At 32.3% G+C, this 23,217-nt stretch overlaps 1 protein-coding gene across 1 annotated transcript; it reads left to right on the top strand.

Annotated features, from left to right (window-relative positions):
• Positions 1–1,540: 1,540 nt before the first annotated feature.
• On the top strand, positions 1,541–10,979 carry LOC128999156 (proliferation-associated protein 2G4-like). The gene is made up of 2 exons (XM_054425532.1): positions 1,541–1,648; positions 10,177–10,979. Exons 1-2 carry the CDS (start codon positions 1,541–1,543, stop codon positions 10,909–10,911), a joined length of 843 nt encoding a protein of 280 aa, XP_054281507.1. The 3' UTR covers positions 10,912–10,979.
• The last annotated feature ends 12,238 nt before the right edge of the window (positions 10,980–23,217 follow it).

Here is a 23,217-nt window from a genome sequence, read left to right as displayed (position 1 = left end):
GAAACTATAAAAACTTGCCATGCAGTGGAGAATCCATTTAAAATAATAAATAATAATGTAAACATTTAATTTTGACAGTTTCAGTAGACCTTTGAATACAATTTTAATATTAACAGCTGGTTCATTAAAAGTAGTGTAAAATTATCCATATGGTCGAAATGTAAACAAAATTGCAGAGTGAACTTAAAAGGCCTCTGGGGCAGAGGCTTAAGAAAATTTACCTCGTTTCTCTTTTGAGAGCTCACCTACAGACCAATACCTTTCTTTAGACACCCCTACCAAGTTTATACGCCCAGCCGTTCTCTCAAATTAGCTGTGACAAAAACCTCGTTTTCCTCCATAAGAATAACATGGTATGGGAATTTAAAGGCCACTGGGGCAGAGCCCCGAGGGAATTATCCATGTTTCTCTTTTGATGGCTCATCTACAGACCAGAACCTTTCTTTAGATACCTCTACCGAGTTTCTACGCCCAGCCGTTCTCTCAAAATAGCTGTCACAAAGAAAAACAGTTTCAAATTAATATATAGATTCACAAAAACTCGTTGTAATGAAAAATGGATCTTTGAAAGCGCAATCTATAATATATCAATGGCTGGGGGAGGAAGGCCTAGAGGGAACAACATTTTAAAACACCATTACTAGTTCCTGCGGTAAATCATAAGCTTTAATATGACACCACATTTACTTTTAGTAGAGGGCATTTAAAAGACTCTTTCCATTTAAAGAGCCAACAACAAATCCATGTGTGTTTCATTATTACTTTTCCTTGAATGGTAGGAAATCATTTAAAATATTTGGTACCGTTCTGTCGGTTTTGAGTGAAAAGAATATTTATGAAAAGGAACATTTAGGCATCGATATTAAAAAGAGTCATAACCATCATGATAATTATCTTGTATCTTATGGCACAGATTCAAGTCCCTTCCTTGCGTCATGCGTGCGTCATAATGACACATGAGTATGCGTCACCATAATGATTGCCAGAACAATGTGTCAAAGTATCTTGGTTGTTTCTATGTAAAAATTATGTGTGCTGGTTACTGAAAATAATTGTTACATCAAGAAATTGCACGCTGTGAATTTGAATTGTTTAGATTTTATCACAATTATATGAACATACATTATACAATAAAGTAGTGAGTAACAAGTACCTTTGTGGCCAAGAATTATTTACCGTTTGTCATACATGCACACATAAAATAAGTATTTACCCAAGATATAAGTTCAATATTTATTGTGCCGTTATCCATGGTCCGTGATAGGTTTACAAACATACCTGCTATTGGTGACTTAAGGATAGAAGACTATCAGTTCCGATTGTAATGACATCTTCATGAAACCAGCTATCAAACTATATTGACAAAGCCCTGTTGCAAGTTTAAATCTCTTTAAACTGCTTCAATGTGAAGCACACCCTTCACATTGAAATATTGACTGTGTTAAATTGCTATTTAATAGGAAAACTTCACTTTGGCTTTGCATTATTCATCAAACGCACATGTAGAAGCTGAGTCTAATGTATCCACACTTCATCGATCATGAGGTGTAAAGACAATAACACGACCTGTCGATCCGTCAACGATAAACCTGGTGGGGAAGCTCCCCTGGTGAATGTGAGGAAGCTGTGTGATATAGAGTCTCGTACAGTTTACTACTGTAGTATAGTTGATGTTTCACAAGACTGACAAACATTTCAGACATGGCCCGGCTGCGAGGTTAACTCGTACTTATATTATTTATAAAACCTAATAGTTATAAATTCTATAAAAATAAAATTGTTGTAGGAAACAAAAACTACAATTTGTTATAACATGTTAGAATAAATTATAGTTATATTACGATTATTTCTGAAAATGAATTTAAATGTCTACTTAATGAGTCTACAAGGACAACAGATAAAACTGCGCCCTTAATAAATCATGTATTTTCGATGCTATGAAGCAATGCACACATTACTGACCACTCAATGATACCAATAGAAGTTAATATAACTGATGGTAAGACAGTCTTGTCCGCTGATTGTTTTGATCCTGCAATTGACAGAACTGATAACAGAAAAGTTTTATCTCATCTTGATTATATGGACTGGCAGGATATTTACACACACCAAAATCCTTCCCCTGCACTTAATATTTTTCAAAATAAACTTGTGGAATTTATATTGAACAGTTGGGAAATATAAAATAAAAATAGTATACATATACTGATCTTCATAATTTATAAAAGCAAAATAAAGAATAACTTCTACAAAGTTAACTAAATGGTAAAAAACATTATTATTAAAAATTCAAAAATAAACATAAAAATAGTTATTTTTTTCTTTGTTTTTTTGTATACAAAGCTTTTCGTAAACCCAAAACTGTTGTTGATTTTAAAAGTTCGGGTGGATTTTCCAATTAACTGAAGACTTGGCTTAGTGCAGTTTTATACATATGCTAACAGATTAAATATTTTTTTTTACTTTTCACTAAGAACATTCAATATTTATTTGCTATACTGGATTACATTGTATAAAGGTAGTTTTTAAACAATTGATGAATGGAATCGATTCATAGTGTTTTCTAAAATAGAAGACTTAAAATATATTGATATTAAAAGGGTACCACCACTTTAATACTACAGGTTTTAAAACCGTAGTATTTTAAGTTATTTTATGACAACTACAGAGTAGTGTTTTTTTTTTTAGATGACAGGAAAAATACAAAAGCTGACAAGAGACTCAAAATTCACAGTGATTTTCATTAATCGGTTAATAAATAATAAATAGCTTCGTTACTTAGTAAACAACGTCTAAACAAACATAGAGAGCAAGCAGTGATTGTTAGATAAACAGATTCCACAGTGTTAATACATCTCCGTGTACATGTTGGCACATACCTAATTTGCATACATTAACGCAACACAAGGTGCAATAATCAAAAGGTTAAATGTTTAATGTTTATATTCAATTACATTTTATATAACGTCAAATGTTTTAAACGATGCAATCATAATAATATGATGATTGCATCGTTGATGGCAATTTGAGGGGAATATATTATATTCCCCTCAAGTTATTATTAAAAATCTAAATTCCTAGTTATATAACTATTAACATCCTAAAATCCATCGAAGCTTTATATCCTGTCATTATTAGGAGACTAGGGAGACCGTGAGAAAATTTCATATTACATATAATAATGGTATGATAGGCTTAAAAACTGTCACTGACAAATAACGAATAGTGCAATGCCTTTTTAATTTTTTTAAAAGATTATTACGTAGCTGAAAAATTGACATTTGATGAAAACATCATTATAAAAATTATTTTGGTTTAAGTCACTTAGTAGTTTCATAAAACTACTATTTTGGAAAAAATCATATTTTTTAGCAATATCTAGTTTTCATAAATGTTTGTGCAAAGTTTCAGTATCGTGTGTTAAACTACTTTTCAGTAAAAAAACTAATAAGTGAAAACAAAAACAAAATGGTGGCTGTGTAAGTAAATGAAGACTTCCAGACAATTTAAATTTGATATTTAGATATGCTTCTTACCCAGGAACAATGTCCTAAAATATTGGTAGAGAGGTCCGGGACACTCTGTATATGACAGACTTGCTACTCCTAATTGAACCCGTCTATGTGTCCAGATTTGCCTACAAACACGTTGTATCATGCATGAACAGTTGTTACACGAAGCAAAGAAGATATTCAACATGATAACTACTCCTAGTTAGTCTGAGTCCTTTACCTGGAGACAAGAAGTATGCATAAATGTGAATTGATAACCAAAGCTATGGTCACGTCTAGCCATTCAAACACCAATGTCAGCTTATCTGTGCTTCACCCCACAGATAGAAGATGGTACAAGTGAATAAATGCATTAAATTTATTTAATTTCTGTATAAGATATTCTTCTTTAACTTATGTATCAATAATATGTGTAAGTGTTTCGAACATTTTAACATATCTTTTGTTGCTTATAGTGACTCAAATCTAACCGATCCATGCTGGCTGACTCGTAAAGCTTTTTTACAAACATTTATAAGAATTGATAAAACAAACTCCATCAAGACATATCTATTGAAAAAACGTACAACGCCTTTAGTGTAAATTAAAGAAAAGCAATCGTTTTGTTCTTAGACCTACATTGAATAGGGTTTCGTTTTGTTTTTGGGTTGTTTATTTGCAAGGCTTACTTTACTATTCAATATCTCTATTATTATTGTGTATTTATAAATAAATAGTAAAACTATACATATTATTGTGCAGGGATTTGAATAGGCATTAATTCATATTAATACAGTTTAAACGCTGTACTACGAATAATAAAAATACAAATAAAAAGTTTTTCTATATCTTAAGTGATAAAAATGCCGTAGACAAACTTAAAAAGCAGATTGTGGAGAAGCTGTACTGTACAATCTCCAGGAATATGTAGGATGAAACGCCAGACAAAGGATCTAAGAGATTATCTCGAAAGAAAATTACCTGCGATCCTCGCTTTGTTTTCTCATTTCCTGGTGCCTCATCAATTAAGCTTAATCGCTTAGGAACAATCAATGGTTCTCAGCTACTGTTTTCAACGCCAACCCTCCTAGCTTGGACATTACAAAGGCGCGGAAAACGTTCTGATTTTAATAAAACTGCAACATTTAGCCTATATCAAATTCATTTTAAATTGTATTTTGGAATAACATCTCAACATGATACCTTCAGAAATGGAGAACGTGTGGTATAATCTAAGCACTATTATTTTATACAAATTAACTTCATTCCATACATTTAATACCTTCACACACACATACATAATGTGTGTCCTGGCATTGTGTACATGCGTTTACCGAGTATGCTTACATTTTTATATCACTAAAAATAATTTGGATACTTCAATTCAAATGAAAACGACGAGTACCTAGAGATTTGCTAGGTTGAAAACGTGCTAGGTTTTATTGCTAGCACAAAATAACAATGAAATATAAACAGGAAATCACAACAAATGGAAGAAATTCCAATCACATATTTTTGGTCGAGTTTTCGACCACAGGGTGACCTCTAGTAACATATACAAACGAATACAAAATTTAAATTAATAAAACTTACAGGTGCAAAAAGAACAGACACCGGTTCGACCTAATAATAGTACAGTATTGGACTTTCGGTGATCGTATACTGCCAGCATTTGACTCGTGCCAAAACCCGACGAAAATCGGAGCATAGGCGAGCACGAATTACGGTAGGCAAACTATCGTACACAAGCAAACCGAGTACACTCACACAATCGTACTTGCCTTAGGCTATATTCGGCGATAGTGTAAAAGCAATAAAATCAGTTTTATCTTCGTTTGGGGCTATTTTCTGTTGACCTACGGCTCAGTTCACCCTATGAGAGTCCCCCTGAGGTTTCAAGGAAATATCGATTTTGAAACGTGGCAAGGTCATATCTGGGGTTGTCTTAGGGGTAATATTGTGAATATTTCATGAGACATTGGGAGTGTTATTTTTTACTATTGATTTGTGCTGAAAATTTATAAGATTTTCAGCAATGAGTGTCCCTGAAATTCACCTCAATGTAAATGTAGGTAAAAGAGTTCAAAAGTTTTAGCGAATTTCCCTATAGGAAGTAGCTATTGCCATAGGTGGCACGGGAAGAGGCCCGGGACCGATATACTTTTTCATTTTGATGTCCCCTGAGGCCAAAAACACCATTCGTTCAGATCTGTATATATGTATACATATATACGTCCGTGAACGCGATAACTTGAGTAATTTTTGTTTGATTTTGATGAAATTGGGTTTGAAAGTGTAAGGCGGGATAAACTTGAATGAGTTCGTGACCAGCATTAAAGGACCATGGTAACATGGTATTACGGGGGCTTTTATGGCGTAAAAATAGTTTTCTCACTTTTGACCCTCAAAAGACAAAATTTCCCAGTTTCTCTCTAAGCCTTTTTAAAGAGTAAAAAAATTTAGTATATCAGAGTGTTTTGTACGGTTATTGGTAACATAGAAAATTCAAAAAGTTGTAATTTTAAAATTCCATCTTATTCTTATGGAGAATAATGTTGTAGTTTGCTTGTTTATTGATATATTTGTTGTTCTGAATAGATATTGATATTGTGGCCTAAAATTAAAGTATATGACTAGCAGAATGGTCAAGGTTAGTGAACCTACTCGTTATTGTAACAACAATAACGAATTTTAACAGTTTTAAAATTCTTAACTAATCAGGTCTGGTCTATCACATTGTCTCGAGGCTGTAAAAGTTAAAATCGCAAGGAAAATTATGTAAACTATATTAGAGCTGTCATGATGATTTTTCTATATCAACGAAAAATTCCCACTAATCCAGGTAGAATAATAAATTATCTAAAAATCCTACTGTAATGGCATTTTGAAGTAGCCAGGCTTATTGCTGCCGAGTTTAATCTTTATGAGTGTTGTTGTTTTCAGTCAGTTTTGCATGTTATGGTATGTCAATTTCGTAATTTTTTGGTATGTCAACACTGCTGAAACTAATAAATTGACTGTACAGACATTTTTCTGATAACTTTGATGGTGGAAAGTATTTGCTTGTACTAGATTTTTTTACTCTCACTCATTTTTTCGTATGGCAATCTTTCGGAAATTAATAGACAACGGGTCATTTTTTGTTTCATCCAATTTGTATATTCACGGCTCTGTGTAATCATTTTAATTATTAACAGTTAATTCTGATTTAAAAGTACGAATTACTACTTGAGTTTTTTTGTGATATTATTTCCACTCTTGCTAGACACGTTCACGTTTCACAACACCCGTTAGACACAAAAAGAGAAATGTTGCTCTGGCAGGGAGAGCCCCTGCGTCACGTGTTCCACTTTACACTTTACAACGGCACATTTACACCTCGCGGACAAGATGGATTGTGAGAAGGGAGTCTATAGCTACTACAAGAAACTGTGATTCACAATTGAAATTCTCTGAAGTTAAAAGCAGTATATTCTTAGCCTTAGAATCCCCCTTAGACCTTTTTTAAAGAAATCTACCGTCACGTATATTAGTTAGTTTAGGTCCAATGTTACTTTAATCGCGTATGTTTTAGCATACACATTCTCTAACTAAGTCTTCTCGGTATAAGTCTAAGTAACTTCTTTTTTGCATTTCATATTTTTTTTTACCCTTACAGTTTTTGAACCCCGTTCGAAGCTGGTGTAAACAATTTATGACGAGCAAAGGGTATTGGGAAAACACTTGGAAAATAGTGAGAAAGAGGATTGAAATTTGAAAAGAACCGTAAATTTTTCACATATTTTTGTTATATTATAGCTACACTATTCGTATTATTATTGCACAAGAACGTTACTGAATGTTTTTTTAAAACACATTTTAAGCTCTATATCTTTTTTAAATATTATACATACAGTACTTCTAACAAATGATTTTTAGAATCTGAGTTTTGGACTTGAGTGATTTGATCCGTCTATTCCCTAAAAAAAATGCTAAATAATTATTAAATAAAATTATAATTTTAAATGTTATAAATTATTAAATAGACTGTGACCTGTAGTCTATTCCATTAATATTAGGTGAAATATGGATTTATACTAATCATGATCAGGTGTGGGCACAGTCAGCTGTAGGCCTATGACAAGAATTAAGTGGGGAACGTGATATTCGGAAGAGTGCAATACACTGGGATCTGATAAATTGTTGTTAGAAAATAAGATGTTGCAGAGACAGCTGCAGGGAACGTAAGCGAAGAACTTAGCCTCAGGCTTAGCTCGATGTTTATGTGTTATGTTTGTGTTTGTGTTTGGTAATAAAAACGAAGATTGTAATAGACTAATAAGTGAACTGTGCTTTATACAGTTTTTGATGTTTTAGAATAGTGAACCTCAAGTCACATTTACGGTAAAATAACTACAATACTTTTAAGTGGTTATCTTGAGTTATATGCAAATAAGGAACATGAAAAACTAGTTAGACTATAAATTTAAGTGCTGCGTTATTTTTTATTCATTTAATAACTTTGTTTACCTAAAAGAGGAGGATTCAAGCCTGGACTAGTATCAACCTTCTGTTAGTTAGCATCATATCTTGGTAGCAGAGTGACTTCAATCTGAGTCCTAAATCATTGTTGTCTGTGATCCAACAGGTAATTTTAATAAGTGTTCCTAAGTTTTTAATCAGATTTATAATAAAACTAATGAACCTTGCGTTGTTATGAGCCTGACATTAGTTTTTATTAGCCTATGTAATGTATAATAGGAATGCATAACATAATAGGAATGTATAATGGAATATGATGTATAATAGAAATGCTATTAAAATATCTCCCATTAGTTTCTGACTTCAATAAAAATATGCTGTACAGAGACGTTTGTATGAAGATTATCATGTTCTTTATTTGTGGGAACAAACCTTGACGAATGATAGTATTAAGATGCAAAATATCCTATAGCACTGTTATTCTTTTCTGATAGCTCCGCCAAACAATTTTGGAAGTAACAATAATGAATATTTTCAGAAAACAGCAAGTTTCCCGGCATTAAATCGCTTCCATGTGCTGGTAGACTATATAATAGGCCTATTATATAAACAAAATATCTTGCAGTAGAAAATGGTATTTGCATAATTGTTTTTTCAAAGTCTCGTCTTCACAAAACATGTAGTTCCGGCAGGGATTGAATTAACCGCAACACCACATTACGGTCTTTATACCATGCACACACAGATACGTTAACAACGAGCAGTTAAAGTTGTTTGTAATAACAAGAAGAAACAATCTGGCACATACTTTCTCTAATTAGCTTGTCAATAATATAATAATATTCAAGCAGTGGGAGTATTATGATATTTTATGAGGAAAATCACAAACGTTGCAATAACTTTCGAACTCTGATTTTTAAAGGAGCACATTAATAATACAGGTGTATAGTCAATGATATTCTTTAACTACTAACTCTTGTTTAGAGTCTACAGAACAATAACTTACTAAATTTTAATCAAACTTGTTTTAGCTGTTTTGTGAAAATCCTATCTTTTTCAAAAGTGCAGTGTGTGTATCTGGTAATACACAAGACACATTACCCGAGACATGGTTCCTGTGAAGATATTTCTTTGCCTTATGTTTTGTTATGAAGTTCAGAGAATTACACACACACACGTCACACACACAGATATTACTCTTAAAACCACCTTTTTGGGGGCAAGACATATATTTCTAAAATTTTACGAAAATAACACTTTCCCAATATACCATGTTAATATAAAAATAGGTAAAAGAATGTCATATAGAAAATAGAAAAGTGAGGTAATAGGTGAAAGCGAGGCTGCCGCCCACAGGAGCTGTGTGTCTGAAAATGCCTGCCAAACTTTCTGTTCCAGATGCTATTGTAACGAGTAAAGTTATTTGAAGAAACGATTTACCACCTTAAATGGCTGCTTGCCACCCTTACTTAAAAAAAAAAAAAAAAACTTAAACAGTTCATTTCTATTCAGATGCAAAAGTCCGCAACTGAAATGCATTATTAAATGTAAAAACACGTTCGTTTGGTCGTGTATTACTTAAATTAATTGTTATATTAACTCACCGTTTATAGTCGGACTCATTATCAAAACTAAGTCTTTGCGATATTTTTAATTTTGTACGGAGCTTAAAAGCATTAATTTGTAGGGTGATTACGTTTAAAAGCTGTACTATATTACCTGTTCTTCATCGATATTTACATAAAAAAATTATCTTGTGTGGCTTACTCCATTTCACAATTGCAAAATTATACCTTTTAGTAACAAGAGGTTTTTAAAAGACTCTTAACGCTCAAGATTCCTTTATGTCATCATAAAATATCACAACATAATACCAATTACAACTTGAGAGGCTTTCCTTACGCTTACAGTAATAGTTGTTTATTGTTTCTATTTTTTACTTTAATGTTAATAAGCTTAAAATAACAGAATAGATCCTACAATCGTCATTATGTGTATCTTTAAATTTTAAACAAATTAATTGAACCTTAATTATTCTAGATAATAACGGTACTTCGGTTACGAGGAGCCTAGAAGAACGAAACATTTTGTATAGTTTTGAATAGAATGTTTTATCAAGCTCCATTCCTGTTTGAAATTATACCACCTACTTACTTCAAAAACGCAGCAATCTAATTGATGACAGTATTTTGACATCGCAGTCCAAGTACTATGCTTCGTTTAGTCAAGTGGCCATCATAAGGCGGCGCTGCGACTGCCCAAAGCAGGAGAGGAGACATACAACATTACTGATACAGTCCAGAAAGTAGCTGAAGCGTACAACTGTAAGCCTATTGAAGGTATGTTAAGCCACCAGCTCAAACAATTCAAGATTGATGGGGAAAAGACCATCATCCAGAATCCCAGTGACGCTCAAAAGAAGGAGCATGAAAAATTTGAATTTGCCACTTATGAGGTTTACGCTATGGATGTACTCATAAGTTCAGGAGAGGGTGTGGGGCGGGAGATGGACACGAGAGTTTCAATCTACAAGAAAACAGATGAAACGTACCAGCTGAAATTGAGAGCATCAAGGATGTTCTATTCAGAAGTAACACACAAATATGGGACAATGCCCTTTAACTTGAGGAACTTTGAAGACGAGAAGAAGGCTAGGTTGGGGGTAAATGAGTGTGTCAACCACAAGCTGATTGAACCCTTCCAAGTCTTATATGAAAAACAGAATGAGTTTGTGGTCCAATTCAAGTTCACTGTACTACTGATGCCCAATGGTCCTCATAGAATTACCGGTTTACCCTTCGAGGCAGAGCTTTACCAGTCAGACTTAGCTGTCAGTGATCCTCAGCTTAAGACCATTACACAAAACACATCAGCCAAACCTAAAGCCAACAAAAAGAAGAAAAAGAAGGTTGGAAAGGCTGGAGAAGATGTAGTCGGAGAAGTTGAAGGAGAAGCTTGAAAAGAATCAATTGGGAAACGGCGGATTGAATTCAACTGACTTGCATATTAAATCAAAATGGGATGAGAACGGATGCACAAAGTGCCACAATTTGGAAGAGACTATGAAGAATGTTGATTTTTTAAGGTAGAAATTGGTTTTATATCAGTGAGGAGGATTTTAGTGTTTCAATTAAGATTAATTTTGTTTTGCCCTGGGACAGAGAACCTTTGTGCCTTGTTGGCTTTTTATGTTTGATTCTTAACATGCAATAAACATTGAACTTTGTAAATAATTATAATTTTTGTTCAGTTTTCTTATCATTACAATATTGATAATTTATACTTATATTGTTTCATATAATCACAAAGTATTTAGTTAAGGTAGGACAGCAATATTTGTCTTGTACCTGATTCTCACTGTTAATTTCTGGAATTGTTCTTTACATATTATTTCTAACATTCTCATTTTGTAAAATAACTTACACCGCTATTAAACTCATTGACTCTTGTGTTTTTGAAAAAAAAAACCTTACAAAATTATCATTGAATTAACACAAAAAGTAATACTAACATAGGTTGTACGATACATTCATAACATTTAGTTAAGTAAAGTTAAATTTTACTGAAATAAATTAGTTAGTCTTCACGTTTTAATTGCGAATAATACAAAAATAACAAAGAAGCTTTATTTAAATGTAATCACTTTTGCTTCCTTTCTTGCCAGAGTAATGGAAAGCCTTCCTTCAAGATCCCATTGAGAATACACCGACAAAAGGCCAAGTAATTAAGAAAGAAATCTTATTAAAGGGCAAGACTCGAGGATTTTTTCAGTAACGAAGTCATGAAAAAGAAATCAAGGCTTCCTGATATAAGACATGTAGTAACGAAAAACAGTTAAACCTTCTAGGCGACTTGTAGAGCACAGTTTTTGTCAATCATACACTTGAAAAGATTCTATACTTAATATCAAACATTTATGTAGGAAGTATATATTTGTTCTCATTTATTTTATATCCATTAGCCCCTTGTTCAATTGGTACAACATTAAAACTAAGTGTTTGCGTACTTCTTTTTGAATTTAACAAATTTTAGTAACATGTAGGGAGGGTATTGTTGTCATTAATTGACAAAAAATATGTTTCAGTGAACGTTAGATTGGATAAATGAGAAAGCGATGTATCCAAAATTGAAGACACACTTGTGCAGACGAGTTTGAAATATGGTTAGGATGTGCGCTGGGGAAGAGAGCAATAACTAAAAGTCGAGATTTACTGTTATTAAATAACATGTTATTGAAACAGCTGTTTAGGACGGGTCTCAATACGTTTCTATACAATACACTCAATACACTGTACGCAGTTTTAATAGTGCAAGACATAATACAAATATAGGGGAAAAATTATAAAATATACTTGTCGAAAATATAGCTTGAAGATTATTATTTAGCCATTCTGTTTGACTATTCTTATTAACCTTTAATTAAGTAGTAAAATATAAATTATTGAACGGTTTAAAGATACATACAAAAATAAACAGTTCAGTGAATTTTATCCAACCAGGAATTCAGCAAATACACATACGAGTATAGCTTCCATTTTTTATGGGTTTGATTAACTTGTTTAATAAATATGTATTAACTTTGCATATTCATATAAGTATATATTCCTATCCCAAGTTAAAGTTTTCCCTGGTTTCCGAATTGTGAAACATACAGTAGTGAAATTGAGCCTCATAGAGAGTAAGCTTATTTGAATTACCTACAGTATATATTTCTACCGATTACGGCTACTTTTTTACGGAGCCAAGCTAAAATGCAAACGTACTTCAAACCTTGTATGGTTTTAAAACTCCAAATATTTAAGTATTAAAGAAATTAAGGGAGAAAAAAATATAACCGTAGCCTATTCTCACTATGTTTTAAAAAAATTGCGACTATTGGTCCTCATAGATGGGAAGTATGTTTCAGTAAACAAAAGGCAAATGGATAACCTTCTTGGTTTAGCAGAAAAGTTCCAATGTTCATTTCATGTTACAGGCGAAGTATGCATAGTTCATTGCCAAAATTGAACGAGACAAAATATGAAATAAAGCTAATTATATACATTGCCTAGTAGTTCTTTAGAACACCCATTACACTATTGGCAAATTATAAAATACGCCACTGTAGGATGTTTAGACTTTTCATTCCTTCTTTGGCCTTAACTAATCTAATCTTAAATAAACTAATCCAACCGTGTAAAATTTATTTTATTATTCTAAAGGACCATTTTATACTTTTGATCCCTATCTTGGCTAATTTACACTAAGATTTACTAACCTTATCTAACCTAACCTAACCTAAACATACACAAATTATTTTAATACTGTAAAGTAAATAGTATTTTACAGCTATCTTTAGCTTATACTTACTTTGCCTGACACACATGTGGGCCACAAAGCCTAAACAACCTATTATTACTCAATTTCAAACTTTTTCTTCAGGTATATAATCCCTAGTCATTATATATAATTATTGCTGTATACTTTGACGGTAACATATACTTTACAAAAATGTGATTAGGAATTTCGTTTTAAAAATGCTTAAAAGAATTACAGGCAAAGTAGAGTTTTATACAATAAATACGAATTCTATTATTTTAATTAGGGGTTTAACATTAAAATCTCTGTGACGACTGAACCAATATTAATGATTTATCCGTCACATAGAAGAGTTTATTATATTAAATCACCAGTTTTTAAGAGAATTCTAGGATACTTTTCAATTGAATTTTAACGCCTTGTGATTGCAGTTCTTTGACAGTAGTATTTAGTTTTGAATTGCAAAATTGAGATTTGAGAAATGTTCTCAACCCTCGGAGCCTCAAATTCCTCGAATATACCTAAACCTCCTCTCTGCTCAACAGTTTTTGACGAGTGCTTCACCAACCGCTCCAGCCTTCTCAACTTACAAGCTGTAGATTCACCAGAAACACCCACTGTAACAACCACAAAGAACACCCATTGATTGGTCTCACGCACCAACTCCAAAACTGTAACCTTCCCACAATGTGCTGCTACAGGTTACTAACGTTTAGCTTCAGCTCCGGCTTTCAACCAACTGGACCTGATAACAAAGACAGATTTTCTGTATTGAAGAAACGAACAAATAAATTCCCCTCACTATCATGATGATGATCTTGTTAATACTATTTATCGGAAACCAAACATTCTTCTACAAAATTTCCATATTGTATTTAAAAAATGTTGAGGAAAGTGTTGACTAAACCATAAAACTTATATTGTAAAAACTTACCAACAAACAAATTTAGGAATATTTGCGAAGTACGAAGTATCTAGAAAACTAAACTAAACTTTACTGTTTAAATTGCAGTTTCAATGTTTAAACCGTTTAAGCGAAATACTGCACAGCTGAGTTTGAGTAAGAGGTTCGCTTGACTTGTAATCTGCGAGGGAATTTATCCTGTAAGTAGCTTTAAAAAGAAGCAACGTAGCCCTTGAGTATATCAATTTATTTTGTATTTTTGTAATAGCTTTGAAAGATATTGAATGTATTGTATTTATCACAACTATAATTTAAAATAACTCTCGTAAAGGGTTTACAGTATTTTACACATGTATTTACATCTTAAACTTGTGCTAAACACAATAAGCATTACAATGACCATTAGTTTCCAAAATCTATATTTTCTATCTAAGTAATTGTTTGTGTACTTATTGTATCAACCACAAAACTTATTTTGGTGTTCGGGAAAAAAAATACTAAACAGCAGATATCATAAAGGGGTTTCCTAAAACTATTGACACATACAAAATATTCTTAAACTACTTTTTAATACAGTCAGAGCAAACAAACTGTGCTATACTCGAATACAATAACAACAACAAATCAAATCACGGTATTTAGAAAACTATCCACTTTTGCAAAAAAGGTCAGATTTATAGCAGAAAATATTACTGAACAAAAATACTTTACATAAAGTTCTTATGATCAACTAATCTTGAAACTAGTAGAAAAGAAAGATTTAGAATGGTGAAAGTCGATCAATAGTGGCAATTTATTCAACAATGTATTGCATACATAATACAATAATAACAAAACAAAAACTCATATAATAAGGATGTTTTTTTTCTGTCAATTTACAAACCTAAAGAATTTTAAATTCTTTAACCGTTTGATGCCTAACATCCAACATATAACATTTTTTAAAGATGAGCTTATACAGTGTGTAAATGAAGTATGGAAACAAATCTGTATTTTTTCATCCGAAATAGATGTAAATATTCCGTTTATGGCATTGATTGTTAACAAAGGTTCCACAATTGTATACATCAACAATATTTTTTAGCCCCCCTAAAAGAGGAAGAAGGTAGGGAGTGGCCTGTTTTTTTTTCAAAGAGCAACGCCTATTGAGTGACCCCTCATTTCGAAGGGCATGTCAAAAGAAACAAAATGACGCAATTCCGAGGTAAATATCTCCCCCTAGCCAAAATGGTGGGTATTACAAAATTGATTTACGCGAAAAAGCACTCAATCAACCAATTCAAAAATTTGGGAATAGTAGACTAAATAATTGAGTGACCCTTCATTTTATTCATATCATTACAATCTCCATTTAATCTACATTGTGCATCTGCATTCCGAAGGAGCTGAGACAACTAGAGCTACTTAAATTAATTATTTATAAAATTCCAATTTCTTATTTCAGCTATTTCCCATTTTATTTTAAATTCCTAAAATTTTATAAAATTACTTTTTATCAAATTTGTATACATGACTTTAATCATAATTAACGTTCTGGGCAACCAGATTTGGACAGATAGCCTAAGGGTATCTCAATTTAAATCATTATTTTTAGTGTCACAAGGGCTATAAAATGAAGGTTTACTGAATTCGGTCTCCTATGACATAGCAAATTTTGAATTATCATTCATTTGTAGAATGGGTGCTTTTTCACATTAATCTAATTTTGGAATACCCGCCGTTTAAGCTAGAGGTTAAATATCTACCTCGGGTTTGCATCATTGTATTTATTTTGACAAACCCTTCAAAATGAGGGGTCACTCAATAAGGGTTGCTATTTGAAAAAAAACTTACCCCCTGCCCCCTACCCTTCTAGGGGGGTTAAAAACATTTTAGATGTAAGAAATTGCGTAATCTTTGTTATCAATAAATGTCATAAAACAGAATATTACTATATGTTTCGTTTTTAAAATTACAAATTTGCTTATATACTTAATTTACAGACTGTATTTTGTTTATGAGCATGATTCCAAATATTCATGTAAAAAATGCTTTTCTACAGTCAGGCATTTACTAATTTAAGCCAACAAAGCTACTTCAAGGCCAGCAAATACAGTAGTTGGATACATTGTTTTTTAATACATTTAGGCATTGGACGTTTAAAAAAATATCCACTTATACAACTATAAATCAAATTTAAACTATTACATAATCCTTATACTGTATTGACAAAGCTATTTACTTTTTTCACCAGTTGATTGTATATTTATTTTATTCAGCTTTTGACACAATAAATGCTTCCTACCGTTTTGAAACTACTAAAATAGGCTTTCGAACTACCTACTCTCTCTAAAAAACCATTAATTTAGATAGTTTATAGAGACTGAGATAAGTATATTTAGTGTGTTGTGTATATGTGTCATATACAGTACTAACTTACAATTCGTAGATACTCCCTATTGGATATTAATAGGAATTCTTGATAGGAATACAACTGATAGATAAAATAACCCTACAAATCAAAAAATTATGGTGTTTAAAACACATACAAGCCATTCTACTAAATAATATAGTCTAGTATGTAAGAGGAACAAATTACTAAACAGTTTATATACCTGTACGCTGCATACTAAGTGTGTGACAACTGGGTTTAGAAGAAAACGTCTACTGAGAAATCCTGAGGGAGGAACGTTTTATCCAAAGCTACTTAGAAGATAGATTCCCTCGCAGATCCTGGGAGATTACAAGTCAAGTGAACCTTTTAGTAAGACGCGGCTTATGTTGTTTTTCACTTTAAATGGTGCAGATATTTGTGTTGCGTTAAGAGGAAGTGTTTTATCTTCTTTAGTGTTTAAATATACAACACCTTCATCATCCTATCACACGCCCAATAGTTTGGCTTTGTAATATTCTTTAAATGCAGATTAGTTAATCATTTACTTAAATACTTTACTTAAAATCATTTACTTTTATCATTTACTTGATAACCTGTAACGTTATCATTTTACTTAAACAATACCGACTTTTCTGATAAGATTCAGCTTAGACTTATAATTTTTAACAGGGTCAGTCAATAGTTGTATAACGAATTGGACATTTTGAAAGAAACCGGTTGCCATTGTTAGTACAGTACCTAAACAATATTGTGATCGACTATATCTTTGATAATCTACCCTTATTTAAATTTTTTACCGCTCGAAAATATTCTATTTACAGTTTATACTTATCTCATATATTCTCAATATTGTAATGGTCACAGAAATATACAAAAACATGTAACAAACTCAAGCATTTTGATGTAGGTTTAGCTTATTCCTCGTATGGGAAATTAACTCAAATGTTGATGTGGTTTGGAAAAACTACATAGTCCGAAAAGATTTGAACATAATAAAATACTGAAATAGACCAAATATAGGTGTAGTAAGATTTTTTGCGGCGCCGAGTATGGCCAAAAATAAAAATGGTAATTTAATTTATTGTCTGGGGGTTTAGTTATTTTCCCTTACATTATAATGTACATGTACATTTATTTTCCCTTATATATTATGTAGGGGTAAGGTACGTGTACATAGAATACGTAACACCATAGTTGCGTTATGAAAACGAAAGAACATTATGTTTTCTTTTTTGAAAAAAATCTACTAAATTCTTCCTGCAATATTAAATGAATCTTTTATAACAAGCATACAAAATATCATAGTCAAGCCCCATCGTAAAGCCCTCGAGTCTAGACCATTTAACTCATAGGTGTATGGAGCAGTTAAAGGTTTTGGAGTGGAATAGGATTGCTATAGCTATCAGAACTGATTTTAAAAATATATAGGTATCTTTACTATAAAATTGAAGATAAATATGAATTTAGTTGTTAATTTTTTTTTGTTCTACACCATTGGTTTTTGTATTCTTCAGAGGAAACTGTATAAACCCTGGTGTTGTCACAATTTTTATCGTCGATTTGTTGTAAGATGGTGTTTTTGTTGAGTTAAGAATTAAGTTTTCCCCCGCACACAAGGGATTCATTATTATCAATCCTTTTTGGAAATGTAATTTATGTTCGTTTTCTAGCTATAGCTTCTTGTTACATCTTAGATTTGGCTACGGCAACTTTTATTCGAATTGAGATTCAGATTAGAATTTAACAAAACTAAATTAATTAATGATATAAAGTTTATAGGAAAAGCTTTAGCAGCCCTAGTCTGTTTTAGAACTGTAAGCTGAGTGAGACATAACTGAACCAGACCAGAACCAGACACAAAACAATCAGCTGTTCATACGTGCGTTGACTACGTAGTCTCGTTTATTTAATGTTACGGACATTTTGAGGCCACCATTTTAAGAAAGTTCTACTAATATTATATATATGTGAAAGTGTGTCCATTATTAATTCTAATAAAAAAGGACGATTTAAATAAAATAAAAATCAATGCTCATTATAGTGTATAATAGTGAAGAGGCAAATACAATGTCAGCTTTGGGCTTAACGTAAGCACTGTTCAGACCGGCGAGGTTAGTGGAACAATTAATTAATACTCTTACAACATAGATCATTTATGTTGATTTTCATGAAGCTGCAAGATGTTGTAGACTTTTTATATTTTACTAAAGCAATTTAGTTGTTATGTACCTTTGAAACAGCTTGAAAGGCAATCAATGACCAAGTATCATACTATATACTATACACGCCATATACTAACTTCTTATACTATCTTTAGTTGGTTTTATTTGTCTTAAAAATAAAAGTTTTGTTCTATTGAATAAAACCAAACATGGTGCTTTTACAAACTTAAAGCGTATGTATTTTAAAAGAATACTATAAAAGTAAATAATTTATGTTATGCCAATAGGTTTGAAATTAAGTTTCCAGGTTTGACCCCAGCACCTGATAAATAAACTATTTATTGACTTGTAAAAAATAAGGAAACCGAACCTGCAGAAAAGAATCGTAGACCTACATAAATACACTGTACCTACTACCATTGACTATATAACCACAACTGTTGTGTTGTGGTTATATAGTCAATGCTACTACATACATAATATACTCTATTTGAGCTTGCAAAATCACCATGTCGAGTCTTATTTACAATAAATTCCCAAGAACAAAAATAACTTCAAAGATATGCAACAACTTACATAAGCTGATCCGCAATTAAGTAAAGAAAACACGTATTCCAACATTATAAGCTTGTTTTTCAATAAACAGTATCTCACAATACATCTGATTTGGGTTGCGTTATACACCCTGTAATAGCCAAAGAGAGGTAAGATAAGTAAAATAAGAAGTAAGATCTCACTTCTGTGTGATAAAGCTAATGAATATAGACGGATAGAACCATTTAATGAATTAAATGTACAGATTTTAATATATAGTGTAACTTGTTTTCCAAGGAATAAAAAATGTTAGAACATCGAATGTACTAAGTTTTCAAGTCGCTAAACAAAACCAATGATAATAATTTTACATTATTCAAAGGTTTGTTAAATTCCATATCAAACAACAATTAAAACTCACAAATATTGCTTGCAAATAAAATTATAAATATTCTAATTTGTTTTTTTTACAAGCTACATTAATGTAAACGATTTTTTGTTCCCATTTCAATGATAAATGTCTTAATTTCCTCGAAGTGTGATCCACCGTACCGTACCTCCGTGACACTCGCTGGAGCCGATGATATATGATATCAAGCTTTGAAAAAGTTAAGCACGTAAGGGATTGTTGTTCAAATATACTAGACTATATTATTTAGTAGAATGGCTTGTATGTGTTTTAAATGCCATAATGTTTTATATTTTGTAGAGTAATTACAACTATCAGTTTTTTTTCATATTCAGTATTTTTATTAATATCCATTAGGGAGTATCTACAAATTTTAAGTTTTTAGATATGGCATATATACGCCCCTAATATACTTACCACAGTCTCTATAAACTATCTAAACTAATTCAAATCCTTGAATAGCCGCATCTTTAATGAACTTTGACCAACTGAAGTGATTGTGTTTTGGTATAGTTACTACCACCACCACCACCACGACGTTTTGTACAATCACGTTTAACTTTGACCAATGGAAGTGATTGTGTTTTGGTATAGATACCACTACCACCACGACGTTTTGTACAATCACGTTTAACTTTGACCAATGGAAGTGATTGTGTTTTGGTATAGATACCACCACCACCACCACGACGTTTTGTACAATCACGTTTAACTTTGACCAATGGAAGTGATTGTGTTTTGGTATAGTTACCACCACCACCACCACGACGACGTTATTTACAATCACGTTTAACTTTGACCAATGGAAGTAATTGTGTTTTGGTATAGATACCACCACCACCACCACGACGTTATGTACGATCACGTTTAACTTAGACCACTGAAGTGATTGTGTTTTGGTATAGGTACCACCACCACCACGACGTTTTGTACAATCACGTTTAACTTTGACCACTGAAGAGATTGCGTTTTGGTATATGTACCACCACCACCACGACGTTATGTACGATCACGTTTAACTTAGACCACTGAAGTGATTGTGTTTTGGTATAGGTACCACCACCACCACGACGTTTTGTACGATTGAACTTATAACCCCATTGTTGACTTTGTCATAATGTGTGTACGTTGCAAATCACGACGCAAAAAAGTATCTGATTTCAATAGTTAAAACTGTCATAGGATCTTTTAAATTAAAATACAATTCAGAGTAAATCATCACATATTTTTAAACATCTTTAATCAAGTAATAAACTTATATTTTGCTTTGACGACCAATGACTACACCTGTCCAACACATGAACAGAGAAAATTTAATTTAATAAACTTTACCGTAATCCTACTACAGTGATGAACAGTAATTAAGGATGATACATAATTTTGTTTTAGGCATTAAAAGTTTTGTACTATACATCAAATGTGTCCATGAAAAGAAGTTTGGTGAAGTATGGAAATTTGAAGGTACGTTGTTTTATGAAACTGTGTGTGATTAAATTGCTGACTATGCTAGGCCTAACGGAAATCCCGCCGAGAGCTCCTTGTAGCCAGCTTTCATTTTTCGACTGATTATTGGGTTTCCTTATATTTGTCACCTGCAGAAACGTCTGCTCAACTTGGCCATTAATGCCACCAACAGCTTTCCTGGCCAATACTGACCCCGTGCTGGGCTTACTTTCTCCTAGCTTCGTTATCAACAAGTAAATCCTTGGCACACAACGAAGAAAGATCTGAAGAGGGGACTTTTGTACAAACTGCAGAGGAAATTGATCATTTATAAGATTGTTTGATCAATAGGTTTAATGTCAAAATAATTATTAGCCCACCAGTAAAATGTTATAAATTAAGATTGGCAGTGTTTTAATTATTTGATTCGCTTTTACCTGCAAATAACATTATCAGTAACGTTATGAAGAATGAATAACATGGGTATGCCACATCATTTAATTCATCAAGGATATAGAAACTTCCTCCACCTGCAGTCTTTCCCTTGGCTAATGTGATACTGTTGCAGAGGACTGATTCTAAGAGAGATGTAGGGTTGTGGTTGAATTGATAGAAACCTTGATAGAAATAAGTGTGAGGGTAGGTTACTGTTAAAAATATATTTGTTGGCAACGAATACAAAATGGCACTATCTACAATTACAGTTAATCACTGTACTAATAGTCATTGTACTAATTGTGCTACTGGTCATTGTACTATTAGTCGCTAAGAAACTATCGTCATTGGAAAGGTCTACAGTTTCAGCTTGTTATTATTAAAAATACGAAGATAGTTCCATATGGGTAAGTTCCACACATAGATAATTGACGTATTGACAAGATGACTAAACGGTCATTGTGTTTGATAACAAAGGACTAATGATGACAATGCACGCCCTACGGCGTTCTGTGTAAACGATATGATAGTGAGAATGTAATACTGATGAATCTATAATAACCAGGAGATGTATATAGGGAAGGAAGCATACAACAGGGGTCTGGTATTATACATAGTAGTGTACAGCGTACATTGACGACGTTAATCTTGGCATAAGTTGTTAACCATAAAAGTGATTTCCCCAATGTGTTACGTTTAACAGAGATAATGCAGAGTGTAATGATAACTACCTCTGCTGCAGAAAACCTGCAGACTAGGCCAATTTCCATTTGCCTGATAGGATTTTCACTCAAATGATTCCTTAAAACTATCAGATTCATTCCATATTTCAATAACATAAGTTAAATAAATCTTTTTATTTAACTTGATTAGTTTCCTGCTATAGGAACGGTAATAAAGTGTGAGTTTTCAATGAAATGTTAATAGCCTAGAAGTATGAAGTAAATAAATCAGAAAATTTATCCCTTGTTGTTATTAAACAATATTCATATATAAGCAAACGACAACTGCTTATTGTTTAAAAAGTCAAATTAAGTTATTCTTACAAGAGTTACATGGGAATTTTAAATTTATAGTTTTATTTAACATTCCTTTGTAATTTTTAAACGTACAAAAATGTTTTGATATACAGTAAATCATTCGTTTTTTAAGCTCTACAAAATGTTTTGGAAAGAAATAAAAAACCGTTATGTTTAAGGATCAAAAATAGAGATATCCCATTTATACCCGATAAAACCTCTGTTGCCGTCCGATCATGCTGGTTAGGACTTTCGTCGGAGTTATGAAAATATTCTGTAATCCTTTCTTATTTAGTAAAAAATGGGGGAAAATATTTTACATTATTTTCTTTTTACTCGAAGAGCATCAGTCTCAATGTTGAACAACAATTTATGACTCTTGTATATTGTTTCTTGTGACATTTCAATCTGCGTAAACTAATAAATACCTGGAGTAACTTCTTTAGCCGTTGTACATCCCACTGTTGTATGCATAATATTTTGGGAAGAGCATAATAATGTGTTTGTTAAAAAAAAACGGGTAAATATCAACATCAATATTTTATCATACATTTGACTTTTACATCAGTTATACGATCTTTGGGCACAAAATATTAACTGTATAGTAATTATCAAGGCCATTGTAAGAAACCGATTGTTGGGGCTGAGGGCTGCAAGCTGTAACGCTAGTTAGTCTACCCGTCTACC

The sequence above is a fragment of the Macrosteles quadrilineatus genome, unplaced genomic scaffold (assembly GCF_028750875.1).
Source record: "Macrosteles quadrilineatus isolate MER2022 unplaced genomic scaffold, UCM_ALF_1.0 Scaffold_1__1_contigs__length_201487025, whole genome shotgun sequence".
Classification (NCBI taxonomy): domain Eukaryota; kingdom Metazoa; phylum Arthropoda; class Insecta; order Hemiptera; family Cicadellidae; genus Macrosteles; species Macrosteles quadrilineatus.
The sequence above is the reverse complement of the archived record's forward strand: the minus strand, read 5'-3'. Positions and strand labels throughout refer to the sequence as shown.

What these genes read in the sequence shown, in the direction of transcription:
- LOC128999156 (XM_054425532.1), top strand. Translation starts at nt 1,541, where the DNA reads ATGAGGTGTAAAGACAATAACACGACCTGTCGATCCGTCAACGATAAA. An exon ending in GTGATATAGAGTCTCGTACA is followed by an intron (nt 1,649 to 10,176) that starts GTTTACTACTGT and finishes TGCTTCGTTTAG; the next exon opens with TCAAGTGGCCATCATAAGGC.